Source organism: Leptodactylus fuscus, chromosome 6, assembly GCF_031893055.1.
Source record: "Leptodactylus fuscus isolate aLepFus1 chromosome 6, aLepFus1.hap2, whole genome shotgun sequence".
NCBI classification, from domain to species: domain Eukaryota; kingdom Metazoa; phylum Chordata; class Amphibia; order Anura; family Leptodactylidae; genus Leptodactylus; species Leptodactylus fuscus.
Genome location: NC_134270.1, coordinates 184,050,865 through 184,068,938, shown reverse-complemented (window position 1 = coordinate 184,068,938; position 18,074 = coordinate 184,050,865). Strand labels below are relative to the sequence as shown.

Below are 18,074 nucleotides of genomic sequence, written 5' to 3'. Positions count from 1 at the left end.
TTTGTCCACCCCCTTTTTTATGTTTGGTGTGGAATTATATCCAATTTGGCTTTTTGACAATTCTTTTTGTGGTTTTCCATTGAAGACAAATTAAATGAAGAAAATACCAAAGAATTTGTGATTGTAATCATTATCTGGAAGAACACGAGTATTATCTGACAGAATTGCAGGGGGGCCAATACTTTTGGCCAGCACTGTACACGCATAGATATACACGGACCACACATGCATACATACACATGGATCACACACATATATACATATACACAGACCATAAACACGTGCATGCACACACGCACATATACACATGGATCACACACGTACACACACAGTGGTAGTGGCTGTCGCCCCCTAATGTCCCGGGCTACCCTGGTAGTTACACCCCTGGTGTAAATGTTTTATATGTTTGTGTAAGGGGCATCCATTTTAATTTTTGAAAAAAAATAGCTGTAATAGTTTATACCACATAATATGTATTGAATATATACAATCAATAAAAATGTTGAAACGAAAAAAAAAAAAAAAGTTGTTCACATCAATGTTACGACAAATTAGGAAAATGCCAAAATAAAATTTAAAGTGGAAAAACCATTTCCTGTAGCTCTGAGAATGTCAATTACAGTGTGACCCCTTAGCATAACCAACAATGTAACATATTTTCCCGCCGGGGATTCTACTAGTCATATATATATATATATATATATATATATATATATATATATATATATATATATAACACCATTAGTCCCATGGTACTCTATACATTATTATATTATACCCATGGTGCTGAACATTATTATATTAATTCCAAATAATAAATGATTGATAGTAACAGCAGGCAGAGGCGAATGATTGAAGCAGGACGGCGTTTAGATGTTGAGTCCAAATGGGAGAAATATACCTGTGGAAGGAAGATGGAACACGGGGTCAGGTGAGACATGCTGGATGACAGGAGAGAAGGGCAAACATAGCACCAGACTATACCAGAAGTATAAATGCTTCCTTTATATTTCACATTCCTTCTATAGCCACTACTAGGTTTCGTTAAAAAAAAATGCAACAAAATCTGCAACAAATATAGCTGTGTCTCCGACGTTGCAGAAATGTAGCTTTTATAGTTGCAAATGTTGTTGCAGTTTTTTGAACCAAAGCCAAGAATGGCTACAAAAGGAAAGGGAAACCTAGAGAGAGTTCTTCTACTTCCCCCTTCTGCTTATTCCAATCTTGGCTTTGGCTCAAAAAACCGTAACAAAATCTGCAACTAAAAAAAGCTGCATTTCCGTAACGTGGGGCCTCAGCAATAAGCTGTATACATATGTATTTCTGACATGATGTGTTATTGTGCTTGTGTCTGTATTCAGCGCTGTATTAACCTGCGAGGATACAAATATTCTGCTCAGTATCGTTAGGTCTCAAAGCGAGAAAAGAGAAAAGGTCTCCTCTTTGTGATTATTCAGGGGAATCTATAGAAACCTCACCCCATATAGATAGTGACTATATAGGGGTCCATGAAGTAGTGTCTTTGAATAGAGATGAGTGAGTAGTAGATGATCTAATACCTCCCCTGCATAGTTATTGGTGTAATCGGTCCAACACCAAGGGGTTAAACGCAGTAAATATTCAATTCCCACTTTCCCTGGTGCTTTTTTACACCAATAACTATGCAGGGGAGGTATTAGATCGGCTACTACTCACTCATCTCTATTATCTCTGAATAAGTTATGTATTAGATCCATTGATGTGAGATTTGAGAATATTTGTTATAACAAGAGGTTTTATAGAATTAGGGGGAATGTTATCCCAATTAGGCAGAGTTCACACTACTGTTGGATATCCATTATGATAGTGTCCATAAAAAATAAATACATGGATACCTATCATAACAGACACTAAATAACCGGCACTAACTGATGCTAATGTGTCCGTTACACTGATCCATTTAATGGACTCATTAGTATCAGTGTTAGTTAGTGTCAGTTAGTGTTAGTTAGTGTTAGTAGAGATGAGCGAACAGTAAAATATTCAATGTTCGTTATTCGTTCCAAATACCATCTCAATATTCAACCGTTCGAACAAATATGGAACCCCATTATAGTCCATGGGGAAAAATGCTTCGTTTCAGGGGATCCCACCATTCACCTCAGGAGAGTCACCAAGTCCACGATGACACCCCAGCAAATGATGCCAACAGCTCTGCAATGTAACTGGGACAGCAGGGGAAGCATGTCTGGGGGCATCTAACAAGCCCAAGTACCTGTATTATGCCACTATCTCGTTGGGATCCCTGTCAGCTTGTGATATGCGGGAGCTGACTTTATCCCATAGGATTGCATTGACCATCGTTGATTGGCCGAATGCCATACAGAGTACAGCATTTGGCCAATCAATGCTGGTTCTTCCAGAGGAGGTGGAGTCTAAGAACGGTCCACAGCAGTCTCCATTGTGGTCCGATCTCAGATGTAGCAGTGTTGAGCGTACAGGTGTAGCAGAGCTGGCCGTGCGCTGAGCTCTGCTACACCCAAGATACTCTGGTGTAGCAGAGCTCAGCGCACACTCAACTCTGCTACATCTTGGGTGCAGCAGAGCTCAGCGCACACTCAACTCTGCTACACCTGTGCGCTCAACACTGTCTCTCCTAACAGCCTCTACTAGCAGTCTCCATTACTGGCACAGCTCTCACCCTCTCCCACTCATAACAGGTTTTCCCAAAGGAGTTTTAAGAATTTTTGAGAAACTGTTTGAATGATGGAGATAACATCTATTACCCTGTACCATGTGATCTATTACCCTGTACCATGTGATCTATTACCCTGTACCAAGTGATCTATTACCCTGCACCATGTGATCTATTACCCTGTACCATGTGATCTATTACCCTGCACCATGTGATCTATTACCCTGTACCATGTGATCTATTACCCTGTACCATGTGATCTATTACCCTGCACCATGTGATCTATTACCCTGCACCATGTGATCTATTACCCTGCACCATGTGATCTGTTACCCTGCATCATGTGATCTGTTACCCTGCACCATGTGATCTGTTACCCTGTACCATGTGATCTATTACCCTGTACCATGTGATCTATTACCCTGTACCATGTGATCTATTACCCTGTACCATGTGATCTATTACCCTGTACCATGTGATCTATTACCCTGTACCATGTGATCTATTACCCTGTACCATGTGATCTATTACCCTGTACCATGTGATCTATTACCCTGTACCATGTGATCTATTACCCTGTACCAAGTGATCTATTACCCTGCACCATGTGATCTATTACCCTGTACCATGTGATCTATTACCCTGCACCATGTGATCTATTACCCTGTACCATGTGATCTATTACCCTGTACCATGTGATCTATTACCCTGCACCATGTGATCTGTTACCCTGCACCATGTGATCTGTTACCCTGCACCATGTGATCTGTTACCCTGCACCATGTGATCTATTACCCTGTACCATGTGATCTATTACCCTGTACCATGTGATCTATTACCCTGCATCATGTGATCTATTACCCTGCACCATGTGATCTATTACCCTGTACCATGTGATCTATTACCCTGCACCATGTGATATGTTATTCTGCACAATGTGATCTGTTACTCTTCACCATGTGATCTAATACCCTGCACCATGCAATCTGTTACTCTGCACCATGTGATCTGTTATTCTGCACAATGTGATCTGTTACTCTTCACCATGTGATCTGTTACCCTGCACCATGTGATCTGTTACCCTGCACCATGTGATCTGTTACCCTGCACCATGTGATCTGTTACCCTGCACCATGTGATCTGTTACTCTGCACCATGTAATCTGTTACCCTGCACCATGTGATCTATTACCCTGCACCATGTGATCTATTACCCTGTACCATGTGATCTATTACCCTGCACCATGTGATATGTTATTCTGCACAATGTGATCTGTTACTCTTCACCATGTGATCTAATACCCTGCACCATGCAATCTGTTACTCTGCACCATGTGATCTGTTATTCTGCACAATGTGATCTGTTACTCTTCACCATGTGATCTGTTACCCTGCACCATGTGATCTGTTACCCTGCACCATGTGATCTGTTACCCTGCACCATGTGATCTGTTACCCTGCACCATGTGATCTGTTACCCTGCACCATGTGATCTGTTACTCTGCACCATGTAATCTGTTACCCTGCACCATGTGATCTGTTACCCTGCACCATGTGATCTGTTACCCTGCACCATGTGATCTGTTACCCTGCACCATGTGATCTGTTACCCTGCACTATGTGATCCGTTACCTTGAGATTCTCTTTTATCAGCCTTTCATTTTCTTCCTTCATCTTGTTTGTTTCTTTGTTCATTTTCTTCTCCAGTGTCTCCAGATTTATCTTATAACTTTCTTTTTCATTCTCCAGTTTCTTCCTCAGCTCCATCTTGTCCTTTTCCAGGATCTCCTTGTCTCGTGCTGCAGCTTCTGCCCGGGATCTCTGCTCTGGAGAAGTGAATGGACATTATAGTGATTAGAATATTTCTGCTATCCCCTCACCCCCTCCACTAATCCAAGCTCGTAGTAAGAGTCAATAGCCCCCACTCCAGTGATTCCGGCACAGTTGGAATTTTCTCTCTCTCGTTCCCACTGTTCCTGAGTAACAAGTACAGGTAAATCACATGCAGTTTTTTTACTATATAATTTCACAGGTCAGACATTTGTGTTCATGTCGCACCACTGCAAGTACTAATAATAAGAATGTGGGAGGCATCAGTAACACTACCTGTGGTCTTGGGAGTACTGCCAGTAGCCTCAGGCTTGTTGCACTTTGTGAGATGAATTACTTAGCTTGCTCATCAGTGCCACAGCAGGATAAGTCATCTGCATGTCATACACTGATGGTGAGCCCAGTCTGTAGCTGTCAGAGCCTGATGGGAGTTGTAGTGTCATTTCAGGATGGAGATCACTGACCTAGGCCATAAAGCTCCAAGCCTTCTGCATCTATGAGCTTCATGATAAGTCTGGGCCCATCAGCTATTCTCAGTCCTTACCTGACAATTTTTTGTCTTTTTCTTCTAGAGTTTTATTCATTGCCAAGATGGCGGATTCTTTCATTTCCTTTTCTTTTAGTATTTCCCGCAAGTCCTGCAGAGCAGATAGAGCAGTGACAGTGATATAGATACGCTATGGCAGCAGGTGGGAGCTTACACTCTGATCTAGTGCACATTAAGGAGAACATTCCCTAATAAAAAAAAAAAAAAAGTGAAAAACTTTTTCTGTGTAAATTTTGCAATAAAAATACAATGAAACTAAACAAATATATTCCAGCAATAAAAAATCCTCTTAAAGGGATTATCCAACATTTCAAATTGGCTGATTCCAGAGACAGAGTTCTCCTCCTGAAGTGCTCAGACTTGTTTCTGGTTCTTACTAATGAATATTTGTTGTATATACAATACTTCTGTTACCCTGCACCATGTGATCTGTTACTCTGCACCATGTGATCTGTTACCCTGCACCATGTGATCTGTTACCCTGCACCATGTGATCTGTTACCCTGCACCATGTGATCTGTTACCCTGCACCATGTGATCTGTTACCCTGCACCATGTGATCTGTTACCCTGCACCATGTGATCTGTTACTCTGCACCATGTGATCTGTTACCCTGCACCATGTGATCTGTTACTCTGCACCATGTGATCTGTTACCCTGCACCATGTGATCTGTTACCCTGTACTATGTAATCTGTTACCCTGCACCATGTGATCTGTTACTCTGTACCATGTGATCTGTTACCCTGCACCATGTGATCTGTTACTCTGTACCATGTGATCTGTTACCCTGCACCATGTGATCTGTTACTCTGCACCATGTGATCTGTTACGCTGCACCATGTGATCTGTTACGCTGCACCATGTGATCTGTTACGCTGCACCATGTGATCTGTTACGCTGCACCATGTGATCTGTTACTCTGCACCATGTGATCTGTTACTCTGCACCATGTGATCTGTTAGTCTGTGCCATGTGATCCATTACCTTGAGTTTTTCTTTTTTCAGCCTTTCATTTTCTTCCTTCATCTTGTTCGCTTCTTCTCCCATTTTCTTCTCCAGTGTCTCCAGATTTATCTTATAACTTTCTTTTTCGTTCTCCAGGTTCTTCCTCAGCTCCATCTTGTCCTTTTCCAGGATCTCCTTGTCTCGTGCTGCAGCTTCTGCCCGGGATCTCTGCTCTGGAGAAGTGAATGGACATTATAGTGATTAGAATATCTCTGCTATCCACTCACCCCCTCCACTAATCCAAGCTCTTAGTAAGAGTCAGTAGACCCCACTCCAGTGATTCCGGAACAGTTGGAATTTTCTCTCTTGCCCCCACCGTTCCTGAGTAACAAGCGGAGAGGCTACATACGGACACTGGTCTTTTGCTTTAATAACCCATTCAAATTAATGGATTTTAAAACTAATGGGCGGCAATCCGTCCCCTATACAGTCTGTCCGAGGATTCGGATGGAAACCCCGGGGTATACAGCAGACGCAAGTGTGAACGCTGCAATAATTAGACTTATTAATTTTATTCAGATACATAGAGAAATGATCAGAGTGAAGGGGAAGCGCGGCACTGCACTGTGACTGTAGTGTTACACATACACTGGCCACCTCAGCTTTTCAGTAACAAATCTCATTTTGTTTGTATTTTTTTTTTTTTGCATTAGTTTATATTGTTAATGCAAAAAAAGACATAAAATCTGCCTTAGTTACTCACTCATTCCTGACTGACCTTGGTGCAGCTTTTTACTATATAATGTCACAGGTCAGACACTTGTGTTCCTGTCACACCACTGCATGTACTAATAATAAGAATGTGGGAGGCATCAGTAACACTACCTGTGGTCTTGGGAGTACTGCCAGTAGCCTCAGGCTTGTTGCACTTTGTGAGATGAATTACTTAGCTTGCTCATCAGTGCCACAGCAGGATAAGTCATCTGCATGTCATACACTGATGGTGAGCCCAGTCTGTAGCTGTCAGAGCCTGATGGGAGTTGTAGTGTCATTTCAGGATGGAGATCACTGACCTAGGCCATAAAGCTCCAAGCCTTCTGCATCTATGAGCTTCATGATAAGTCTGGGCCCATCAGCTATTCTCAGTCCTTACCTGACAATTTTTTGTCTTTTTCTTCTAGAGTTTTATTCATTGCCAAGATGGCGGATTCTTTCATTTCCTTTTCTTTTAGTATTTCCCGCAAGTCCTGCAGAGCAGATAGAGAAGTGATAGTGATATAGATACGCTATGGCAGCAGGTGGGAGCTTACACTCTGATCTAGTGCACATTAAGGAGAACATTCCCCAATAAAAAAAAAAATAAAAAAAAAAGTGAAAAACTTTCTGTGTAAATTTTGCAATAGAAATACAATGAAACTAAACAAATATATTCCAGCAATAACAAATCCTCTTAAAGGGATTATCCAACATTTCAAATTGGCTGATTCCAGAGACAGAGTTCTCCTCCTGAAGTGCTCAGACTTGTTTCTGGTTCTTACTAATGAATATTTGTTGTATATACAATACTTCTGTTACCCTGCACCATGTGATCTGTTACTCTGCACCATGTGATCTGTTACCCTGCACCATGTGATCTGTTACTCTGCACCATGTGATCTGTTACCCTGCACCATGTGATCTGTTACCCTGCACATGTGATCTGTTACTCTGCACCATGTGATCTGTTACCCTGCACCATGTGATCTGTTACCCTGCACATGTGATCTGTTACCCTGCACATGTGATCTGTTACCCTGCACATGTGATCTGTTACCCTGCACCATGTGATTTGTTACCCTGCACCATGTGATCTGTTACTCTGTACCATGTGATCTGTTACCCTGCACCATGTGATCTGTTACCCTGCACCATGTGATCTGTTACCCTGCACATGTGATCTGTTACCCTGCACATGTGATCTGTTACCCTGCACATGTGATCTGTTACCCTGCACCATGTGATCTGTTACCCTGCACCATGTGATCTGTTACTCTGTACCATGTGATCTGTTACCCTGCACATGTGATCTGTTACTCTGCACCATGTGATCTGTTACCCTGCACCATGTGATCTGTTACCGTTACCCTGCACCATGTGATCTGTTACTCTGTACCATGTGATCTGTTACCCTGCACCATGTGATCTGTTACTCTGCGCCATGTGATCTGTTACTCTGTACCACGTGATCTGTTACTCTGTACCACGTGATCTGTTACCCTGTACCATGTGATCTGTTACCCTGCACCATGTGATCTGTTACTCTGCACCATGTGATCTGTTACTCTGCACCATGTGATCTGTTACTCTGCACCATGTGATCTGCTACTCTGCACCATGTGATCTGTTACTCTGCACCATGTGATCTGTTACCCTGCACCATGTGATCTGTTACCCTGCACCATGTGATCTGTTACCTTCAGTTTCTCTTTTTTCAGCCTTTCATTTTCTTCCTTCATCTTGTTTGTTTCTTCTCCCATTTTCTTCTCCAGTGTCTCCAGATTTATCTTATAACTTTCCTTTTTATTCTCCAGTTTCTTCCTCAGCTCCATCTTGTCCTTTTCCAGGATCTCCTTGTCTCGTGCTGCAGCTTCTGCCCGGGATCTCTGCTCTGGAGAAGTGAATGGACATTATAGTGATTAGAATATCTCTGCTATCCCCTCACCCCCTCCACCAATCCAAGCTCGTAGTAAGAGTCAATAGTCCCCACTCCAGTGATTCCGGCACAGTTGGAATTTTCTCTCTCTCGTTCCCACCGTTCCTGAGTAACAAGTAGTAATAATAATAATAATAACAATAATAATAATAATACATTTTATTTATATAGCGCCAACATATTCCGCAGCGCTGTACAATTTGTAGGGTTCAAATACAGACAGATACATTACACAGAAAATCATTTCACACAATGGGACTGAGGGCCCTGCTCACAAGAGCTTACAATCTATGAGGTAGAGGGGGTGACAAGACGTAGCAGGGGCGGCATTGCTTATACAGGGGTCAGACACTTCTGTAATAGAGGTGACTGTCATTACACAAACATAAAACTGTAGGAGCCTTCACCAGTCGTGTCCTGTAACATGTGGATGGAGCTTGGACCTATAAAGTTACCCTGAGATGGCCTCATATCATGTGGGGTAATGTGGGGGCGGGGACAGAGGAGGGGGAAGGGTTTACGTTAGACATTGTGATCGGCCGGTCTGATAAGATGCGTCTTTAGTTCACGTTTGAAGCTGTAGAAATTGGGAGTTACTCTGATTGTCCGGGGTAGAGCATTCCAGAGAAGTGGTGCAGCTCGGGAGAAGTCTTGTATACGAGCGGGGGAGGTTCTGATAATAGAGGATGGAAGTTAGGTCATTGAGTGAGCGGAGAACACGGGTTGGGCGGTAGACAGAGATGAGGGAGGAAATGTATGGAGGTGCGGCATTATGGAGAGCCTTGTGGGGGAGGGGAGAACTTTATATTTTATTCTATAATGAATAGGCAGCCAATGTAGTGACCGGTACAGACCGGAGGCCTCGCTGTAGTGACCGGCACAGACCGGAGGCCTCGCTGTAGTGACCGGCACAGACCGGAGGCCTCGCTGTAGTGACCGGCACAGACCGGAGGCCTCGCTGTAGTGACCGGCACAGACCGGTGGCCTCGCTGTAGTGACCGGCACAGACCGGTGGCCTCGCAGTAGTGACCGGCACAGACCGGTGGCCTCGCAGTAGTGACCGGCACAGACCGGTGGCCTCGCAGTAGTGACCGGCACAGACTGGAGGCCTCGATGTAGCGTCTAGCCTGATAGATGAGCCTGGCCGCTGCATTCAGAATAGATTGTAGAGGGGAGAGTTTAGTGAAGGGAAGACGGATTAGTAAGGAATTACAGTAGTCAAGGCGAGAATGAATCAGAGAGACAATAAGTGTCTTTAGTGTATCTCTGGTAAGGAAAGGGTGTATTCTGGAGATGTTTTTGAGGTGGAGGTGACATGAACGTGCGAGTGATTCAATATGAGGGGTGAAGGAAAGGTCTGCGTCACACATGACCCCGAGGCAGCGGGCATGCTGCCTAGGAGTTATAGTAAGGCCTGAGACTGCAATGGATATATCAGGGACAGATCTATTAGATGGTGGAAACAGTAGTAGTTCAGTCTTAGAGAGATTTAGTGTCAGATAGAGCGAGGACATGATATTAGAGACAGCAGAGAGACAGTCACTGGTGTTCTGTATGAGTGCAGGGGTGATGTCACGGGAAGATGTGTATAATTGGGTGTCATCAGCATAAAGATGGGACCTGAAGCCAAATCTGGTGATGGTTTGTCCAATGGGGGCTGTGTAGAGAGAAAAGAGCAGGGGGCCGAGGACCGAGCCCTGAGGAACCCCAACAGCAAGGGAAAGAGGAGAGGAAACAGAGCCCGCAAATGATACACTGAAAGTGCGGCCTGAGAGATAAGAGGAGAACCAGGAGAGCGCAGTGTCATTGAGGCCGACTGAGCGGAGCATAGTGAGGAGGAGATGATGGTCAGCAGTGTCAAAAGCTGCAGAGAGGTCCAGAAGAATAAGAAGAGAGAAGTCACCATTGGATTTAGCCATTAGGAGATCATTGGAGGCTTTTGTGAGAGCTGTTTCAGTAGAGTGCAGAGCGCGGAAACCAGATTGTAAGGGGTCAAGCAGAGAGTTAGCAGAGAGATAGTGGATTAAACGAGAATAGACCAGGCGTTCCAAGAGTTTAGAGATGAAGGGGAGGTTAGAGACAGGTCGATAGTTAGCAGAACAGGACGGGTTATAACAGCATGCTTGAAGGAGGATGGGAAGATTCCAGAAGAGAGAGGTTAAATATTTTAGTAAGGTAAGTCGTGACAGCAGGCGACAGAGATTGGAGAAGGTGTGAGAGGAAGGGGTCACTACTGCAGTTTGTAGGGCGAGATGAAGAAAGTAGCTGGGAGACTTCCTCTTCTGTAACAGGTTCAAAAGATGAGAATGGACAGTCCGAAGTGCGGCTGGTGAGGAGATCAGTACTATGGTAGGTGATGGGATCAGAACTATGGTAGGTGTGGGGATCAGTACTATGGTAGGTGAGGGGATCAGTACTATGGTAGGTGATGGGATCAGAACTATGGTAGGTGTGGGGATCAGTACTATGGTAGGTGAGGGGATCAGTACTATGGTAGGTGATGGGATCAGTACTATGGTAGGTGTGGGGATCAGTACTATGGTAGGTGATGGGATCAGTACTATGGTAGGTGAGGAGATCAGTACTATGGTAGGTGAGGGGATCAGTACTATGGTAGGTGAGGGGATCAGTACTATGGTAGGTGATGGGATCAGTACTATGGTAGGTGATGGGATCAGTACTATGGTAGGTGATGGGATCAGTACTATGGTAGGTGATGGGATCAGTACTATGGTAGGTGATGGGATCAGTACTATGGTAGGTAATGGGATCAGTACTATGGTAGGTAATGGGATCAGTACTATGGTAGGTAATGGGATCAGTACTATGGTAGGTAATGGGATCAGTACTATGGTAGGTGATGGGATCAGTACTATGGTAGGTAATGGGATCAGTACTATGGTAGGTGATGGGATCAGTACTATGGTAGGTAATGGGATCAGTACTATGGTAGGTAATGGGATCAGTACTATGGTAGGTAATGGGATCAGTACTATGGTAGGTAATGGGATCAGTACTATGGTAGGTGATGGGATCAGTACTATGGTAGGTGAGGGGATCAGTACTATGGTAGGTGAGGGGGGGGATCGGTACTATGGTAGGTGATGGGATCAGTACTATGCTAGGTGATGGGATCAGTACTATGGCAGGTGATGGGATCAGTACTATGGTAGGTGGTGGGATCAGTGCTATGGTAGGTAATGGGATCAGTACTATGGTAGGTAATGGGATCAGTACTATGGTAGGTAATGGGATCAGTACTATGGTAGGTAATGGGATCAGTACTATGGTAGGTGTGGGGATCAGTACTATGGTAGGTGATGGGATCAGTACTATGGTAGGTGGTGGGATCAGTACTATGGTAGGTGAGGGGATCAGTACTATGGTAGGTGGTGGGATCAGTACTATGGTAGGTGAGGGGTTCAGTACTATGGTAGGTGATGGGATCAGTACTATGGTAGGTGAGGGGGTCAGTACTATGGTAGGTGATGGGATCAGTACTATGGTAGGTGAGGAGATCAGTACTATGGTAGGTAATGGGATCAGTACTATGGTAGGTGATGGGATCAGTACTATGGTAGGTGATGGGATCAGTACTATGGTAGGTGAGGAGATCAGTACTATGGTAGGTAATGAGATCAGTAATATGGTAGGTGAGGAGATCAGTACTATGGTAGGTGAGGAGATCAGTACTATGGTAGGTAATGGGATCAGTACTATGGTAGGTGATGGGATCAGTACTATGGTAGGTGATGGGATCAGTACTATGGTAGGTGGTGGGATCAGTACTATGGTAGGTGAGGGGGTCAGTACTATGGTAGGTGAGAGGATCAGTACTATGGTAGGTGAGGGGGGGATCGGTACTATGGTAGGTGATGGGATCAGTACTATGGTAGGTGATGGGATCAGTACTATGGTAGGTGATGGGATCAGTACTATGGTAGGTGAGGAGATCAGTACTATGGTAGGTGAGGAGATCAGTACTATGGTAGGTGTGGGGATCAGTACTATGGTAGGTAATGAGATCAGTACTATGGTAGGTGAGGAGATCAGTACTATGGTAGGTGAGGAGATCAGTACTATGGTAGGTGATGGGATCAGTACTATGGTAGGTGATGGGATCAGTACTATGGTAGGTGATGGGATCAGTACTATGGTAGGTGATGGGATCAGTACTATGGTAGGTGATGGGATCAGTACTATGGTAGGTGTGGGGATCAGTACTATGGTAGGTGATGGGATCAGTACTATGGTAGGTGATGGGATCAGTACTATGGTAGGTGTGGGGATCAGTACTATGGTAGGTGAGGGGATCAGTACTATGGTAGGTGATGGGATCAGTACTATGGTAGGTGAGGGGGTCAGTACTATGGTAGGTGTGGGGATCAGTACTATGGTAGGTGAGGAGATCAGTACTATGGTAGGTGAGGGGATCAGTACTATGGTAGGTGATGGGATCAGTACTATGGTAGGTGATGGGATCAGTACTATGGTAGGTGAGGGGATCAGTACTATGGTAGGTGATTGGATCAGTACTATGGTAGGTGATGGGATCAGTACTATGGTAGGTGATGGGATCAGTACTATGGTAGGTGATGGGATCAGTACTATGGTAGGTAATGAGATCAGTACTATGGTAGGTGAGGAGATCAGTACTATGGTAGGTGAGGAGATCAGTACTATGGTAGGTAATGGGATCAGTACTATGGTAGGTGATGGGATCAGTACTATGGTAGGTGATGGGATCAGTACTATGGTAGGTGATGGGATCAGTACTATGGTAGGTGAGGGGATCAGTACTATGGTAGGTGAGAGGATCAGTACTATGGTAGGTGAGAGGGGGATCGGTACTATGGTAGGTGATGGGATCAGTACTATGGTAGGTGTGGGGATCAGTACTATGGTAGGTAATGAGATCAGTACTATGGTAGGTGAGGAGATCAGTACTATGGTAGGTGAGGAGATCAGTACTATGGTAGGTAATGGGATCAGTACTATGGTAGGTGAGGGGGGGATCGGTACTATGGTAGGTGATGGGATCAGTACTATGGTAGGTGTGGGGATCAGTACTATGGTAGGTAATGAGATCAGTACTATGGTAGGTGAGGAGATCAGTACTATGGTAGGTGATGGGATCAGTACTATGGTAGGTGATGGGATCAGTACTATGGTAGGTGGTGGGATCAGTACTATGGTAGGTGAGGGGGTCAGTACTATGGTAGGTGAGGGGGTCAGTACTATGGTAGGTTAGGGGGGGATCGGTACTATGGTAGGTGATGGGATCAGTACTATGGTAGGTGAGGGGATCAGTACTATGGTAGGTGAGGGGATCAGTACTATGGTAGGTGAGGGGATCAGTACTATGGTAGGTGATGGGATCAGTACTATGGTAGGTGGTGGGATCAGTACTATGGTAGGTGAGGGGGTCAGTACTATGGTAGGTGAGGGGGTCAGTACTATGGTAGGTGAGGGGGTCAGTACTATGGTAGGTGAGAGGATCAGTACTATGGTAGGTGTGGGGATCAGTACTATGGTAGGTGAGGGGGTCAGTACTATGGTAGGTGAGGGGGTCAGTACTATGGTAGGTGGTGGGATCAGTACTATGGTAGGTGAGGGGGTCAGTACTATGGTAGGTGAGGGGGTCAGTACTATGGTAGGTGATGGGATCAGTACTATGGTAGGTGAGGGGGTCAGTACTATGGTAGGTGGTGGGATCAGTGCTATGGTAGGTGAGGAGATCAGTACTATGGTAGGTGAGGAGATCAGTACTATGGTAGGTGAGGGGATCAGTACTATGGTAGGTGAGGGGGGGATCGGTACTATGGTAGGTGATGGGATCAGTACTATGGTAGGTGAGGAGATCAGTACTATGGTAGGTGAGGGGATCAGTACTATGGTAGGTGAGGGGATCAGTACTATGGTAGGTGAGGGGATCAGTACTATGGTAGGTGATGGGATCAGTACTATGGTAGGTGATGGGATCAGTACTATGGTAGGTGGTGGGATCAGTACTATGGTGGGTGATGGGATCAATGCCACCTGGAGCTTGGGCAGTTATTTCCTGACGGATCTTATCAATTTTATCATGGAAATACATGGCCAGGTCATCAGCACTGAGAATGGCGTCTGCACCTTGGGTGTGAGTAAGGAGTGAAAAGTTTCAAAAAACCTTTCAGGGTTGCTGGAGAGAGAAGAGATGAGGGTGGTGAAATAGTCTTGTTTGGCGAGGTGAAGGGCAGAACTGTATGTTTTAAGCATAAATTTGAAGTGGAGGAAATCTGCAGGTGAACATGATTTTCTCCAGAGACGTTCGGCACACCTAAAGCACCGCTGAAGAAATCGTGTCTGTGGCGTGTGCCAGGGCTGCTGCCTCCTATGTGGGACTTTACGAGTGGAGGGGGGAGCCACCTCGTCCAATGCATTTTTAAGGGTTTCATTATAGTGACTGGTGGCCAGATTGGGACAGGAGATTGAGGAGATGGGGGACAGAGAGGACTGTAGAGTATCTGAGAGGTGCTGGGTGTCGATAGTACGTAAGTTCCTATATGTGTGTTGGGTAGGGGTATCTTGTGAAGGGGAGAGGGCACTGATGGTGAGAGATAGAAGGTTATTCTCAGAGCGGCAGAGCAGAGTTAGTAAATTTAGAAACTGTGAGGAGTCGATGGAAGACGAGATCAATTGTGTTGCCATCTACATGTGTGGCAGAAAAAGAACATTGTGAAAGACCAAGAGAAGTGGTTAATGAGAGAAACTGTGAGGCAGCTGGGGAGTGAGGGGGGCAATAGGGATGTTAAAGTCACCCATGATGAGGGTAGGAATGTCACTGGATAAAAAGTGGGGAAGCCAAGAAGCAAAGTGGTCCAAAAATTGGTAGGGTGAGCCAGGTGGACGGTAGATCACAGCTACACATAAGGAGAGTGGGCGGAAAAGTGTGATAGCATGGACTTCAAATGAGGAGAATGTGAGTGAGGGTACCAGAGGAATGGCCTGAAAAAATGCACTGTTGTGACAGAAGTAACAAAAGATAGATGTATATTCAGCTCACCCTGTGATAGTCGACACCTATTCCATAGGCTGCTCGGATGTGGAAGGACCTTGATCCACTGGCAAATACGGAAAAATTGGAAGATATCCAGCGCCTTCGGTAGGTTAAAAATTAACTTTTATTGTTCCATTAAAAAATAATAAACTCAACAGACTACCAAAAGGTAATGAAACAGAATATACTTTGCGTACAAAGATGGACAGCTACGCATTTCAGAACCTTACTAGTTCCTTCGTCTTCCAATTTTTCCGTGACAGAAGTAAGCCTACCCCACCACCCTGCCTCTTGTCAAAATCACATGTATTTTTTTTACTATATAATGTCACAGGTCAGACATTTGTGTTCCTGTCGCACCACTGCAAGTACTAATAATAAGAATGTGGGAGGCATCAGTAACACTACCTGTGGTCTTGGGAGTACTGCCAGTAGCCTCAGGCTTGTTGCACTTTGTGAGATGAATTACTTAGCTTGCTCATCAGTGCCACAGCAGGATAAGTCATCTGCATTTCATACACTGATGGTGAGCCCAGTCTGTAGCTGTCAGAGCCTGATGGGAGTTGTAGTGTCATTTCAGGATGGAGATCACTGACCTAGGCCATAAAGCTCCAAGACTTCTGCATCTATGAGCTTCATGATAAGTCTGGGCCCATCAGCTATTCTCAGTCCTTACCTGACAATTTTTTGTCTTTTTCTTCTAGAGTTTTATTCATTGCCAAGATGGCGGATTCTTTCATTTCCTTTTCTTTTAGTGTTTCCCGCAAGTCCTGCAGAGCCTATAAAGACATGATAGTGATATAGATACGCTATGGCATAGTGTCGTATAGCGTCCGGCCTGTCTGAGTGTTCCCGGAGGATAATCCCATCTCTGGAATACAAGATCATCACCCTGACACCGCACTCCATGCATTTCCATTCAGGAACTCTGCTTGAGGACCCCCGAATGGAATACTGAACACATTAAAAAGCGGTGAGTAAATGAACCACACGGACTACTGGCACAGCTCTAACCCTCCCCGCGCAGAAGAAGGTTTCCTAAAGGACAGGTTTTGAGAATTTTTGAGAACCTGTTTGAATGATGGAGATAACAATAGACTGATGATTTGGTGGCTGATTCCAGAGACAGAGTGCTCAAGAGTGCTGAAGTGCTCAGACTTTGTACCATGTGATCTAATACTCTGCACCATGTGATCTGTTACTCTGCACCATGTGATCTGTTACTCTGCACCATGTGATCTGTTAATTTGCACCATGTGATCTGTTACTCTGCACCATGTGATCTGTTACCCTGTACCATGTGATCTGTTACCCTGTACCATGTGATCTTTTATTCTGCACCATGTGATCTGTTACTCTGCACCATGTGATCTGTTACTCTGCACCATGTGATCTGTTACTCTGCACCATGTGATCTGTTACTCTGCACCATGTGATCTGTTACTCTGCACCATGTGATCTGTTACTCTGCACCATGTGATCTGTTACTCTGCACCATGTGATCTGTTACTCTGCACCATGTGATCTGTTACCCTGCACCATGTGATCTGTTAATTTGCACCATGTGATCTGTTACCCTGCACCATGTGATCTGTTACCCTGTACCATGTGATCTTTTATTCTGCACCATGTGATCTGTTACTCTGCACCATGTGATCTGTTACTCTGCACCATGTGATCTGTTATTCTGCACCATGTGATCTGTTACTCTGCACCATGTGATTCATTACTCTGCACCATGTGATCTGTTATTCTGCAACATGTGTTCTGTTACTCTGCACCATGTGATCTGTTATTCTGCATCATATGACCTAATATTCTGCACCATGTCATCTGTTACTCTGTACCATGTGATCTGTTATTCTGCACCATGTCATCTGTTACTCTGTACCATGTGATCTGTTATTCTGCAACATGTGATCTGTTACCCTACACAATGTGATCTGTGACCCTGCACCATGTGATCGGTTGCTCTGCACCATGTGATCTGTTACCCTGCACCATGTGATCGGTTGCTCTGCACCATGCGATCTGTTATTCTGCACCATGTGATCTGTTATTCTGCAACATATGATCTGTTACTCTGCACCATGTGTTCTGTTACGCTGCACCATGTGATCTGTTACGCTGCACCATGTGATCTGTTACTCTGCACCATGTGATCTGTTATTCTGCACCATGTGATCTGTTACTCTGCACCATGTGATTTGTTACTCTGCACCATGTGATCTGTTACTCTGCACCATGTGATCTGTTACTCTGCACCATGTGATCTGTTACTCTGCACCATGTGATCTGTTACCCTGTACCATGTGATCTTTTATTCTGCACCATGTGATCTGTTAC

The 18,074-nt window shown here is 44.6% G+C and overlaps 1 protein-coding gene across 1 annotated transcript in view; it reads right to left on the bottom strand.

Annotated features, from left to right (window-relative positions):
* The window catches only part of LOC142209061 (uncharacterized), a 385,129-nt gene that overhangs the window by 50,877 nt on the left and 316,178 nt on the right, over positions 1–18,074 (bottom strand). Inside the window, exons 13-18 of the mRNA XM_075278004.1 lie at positions 16,405–16,507; positions 8,451–8,644; positions 7,151–7,244; positions 6,037–6,230; positions 5,048–5,141; positions 4,306–4,499 (exon numbers count right to left, since the gene is read on the bottom strand). Coding sequence (XP_075134105.1) covers positions 4,306–4,499; positions 5,048–5,141; positions 6,037–6,230; positions 7,151–7,244; positions 8,451–8,644; positions 16,405–16,507 — 873 coding nt within the window. The remainder of the gene's footprint in view (positions 1–4,305; positions 4,500–5,047; positions 5,142–6,036; positions 6,231–7,150; positions 7,245–8,450; positions 8,645–16,404; positions 16,508–18,074) is intronic.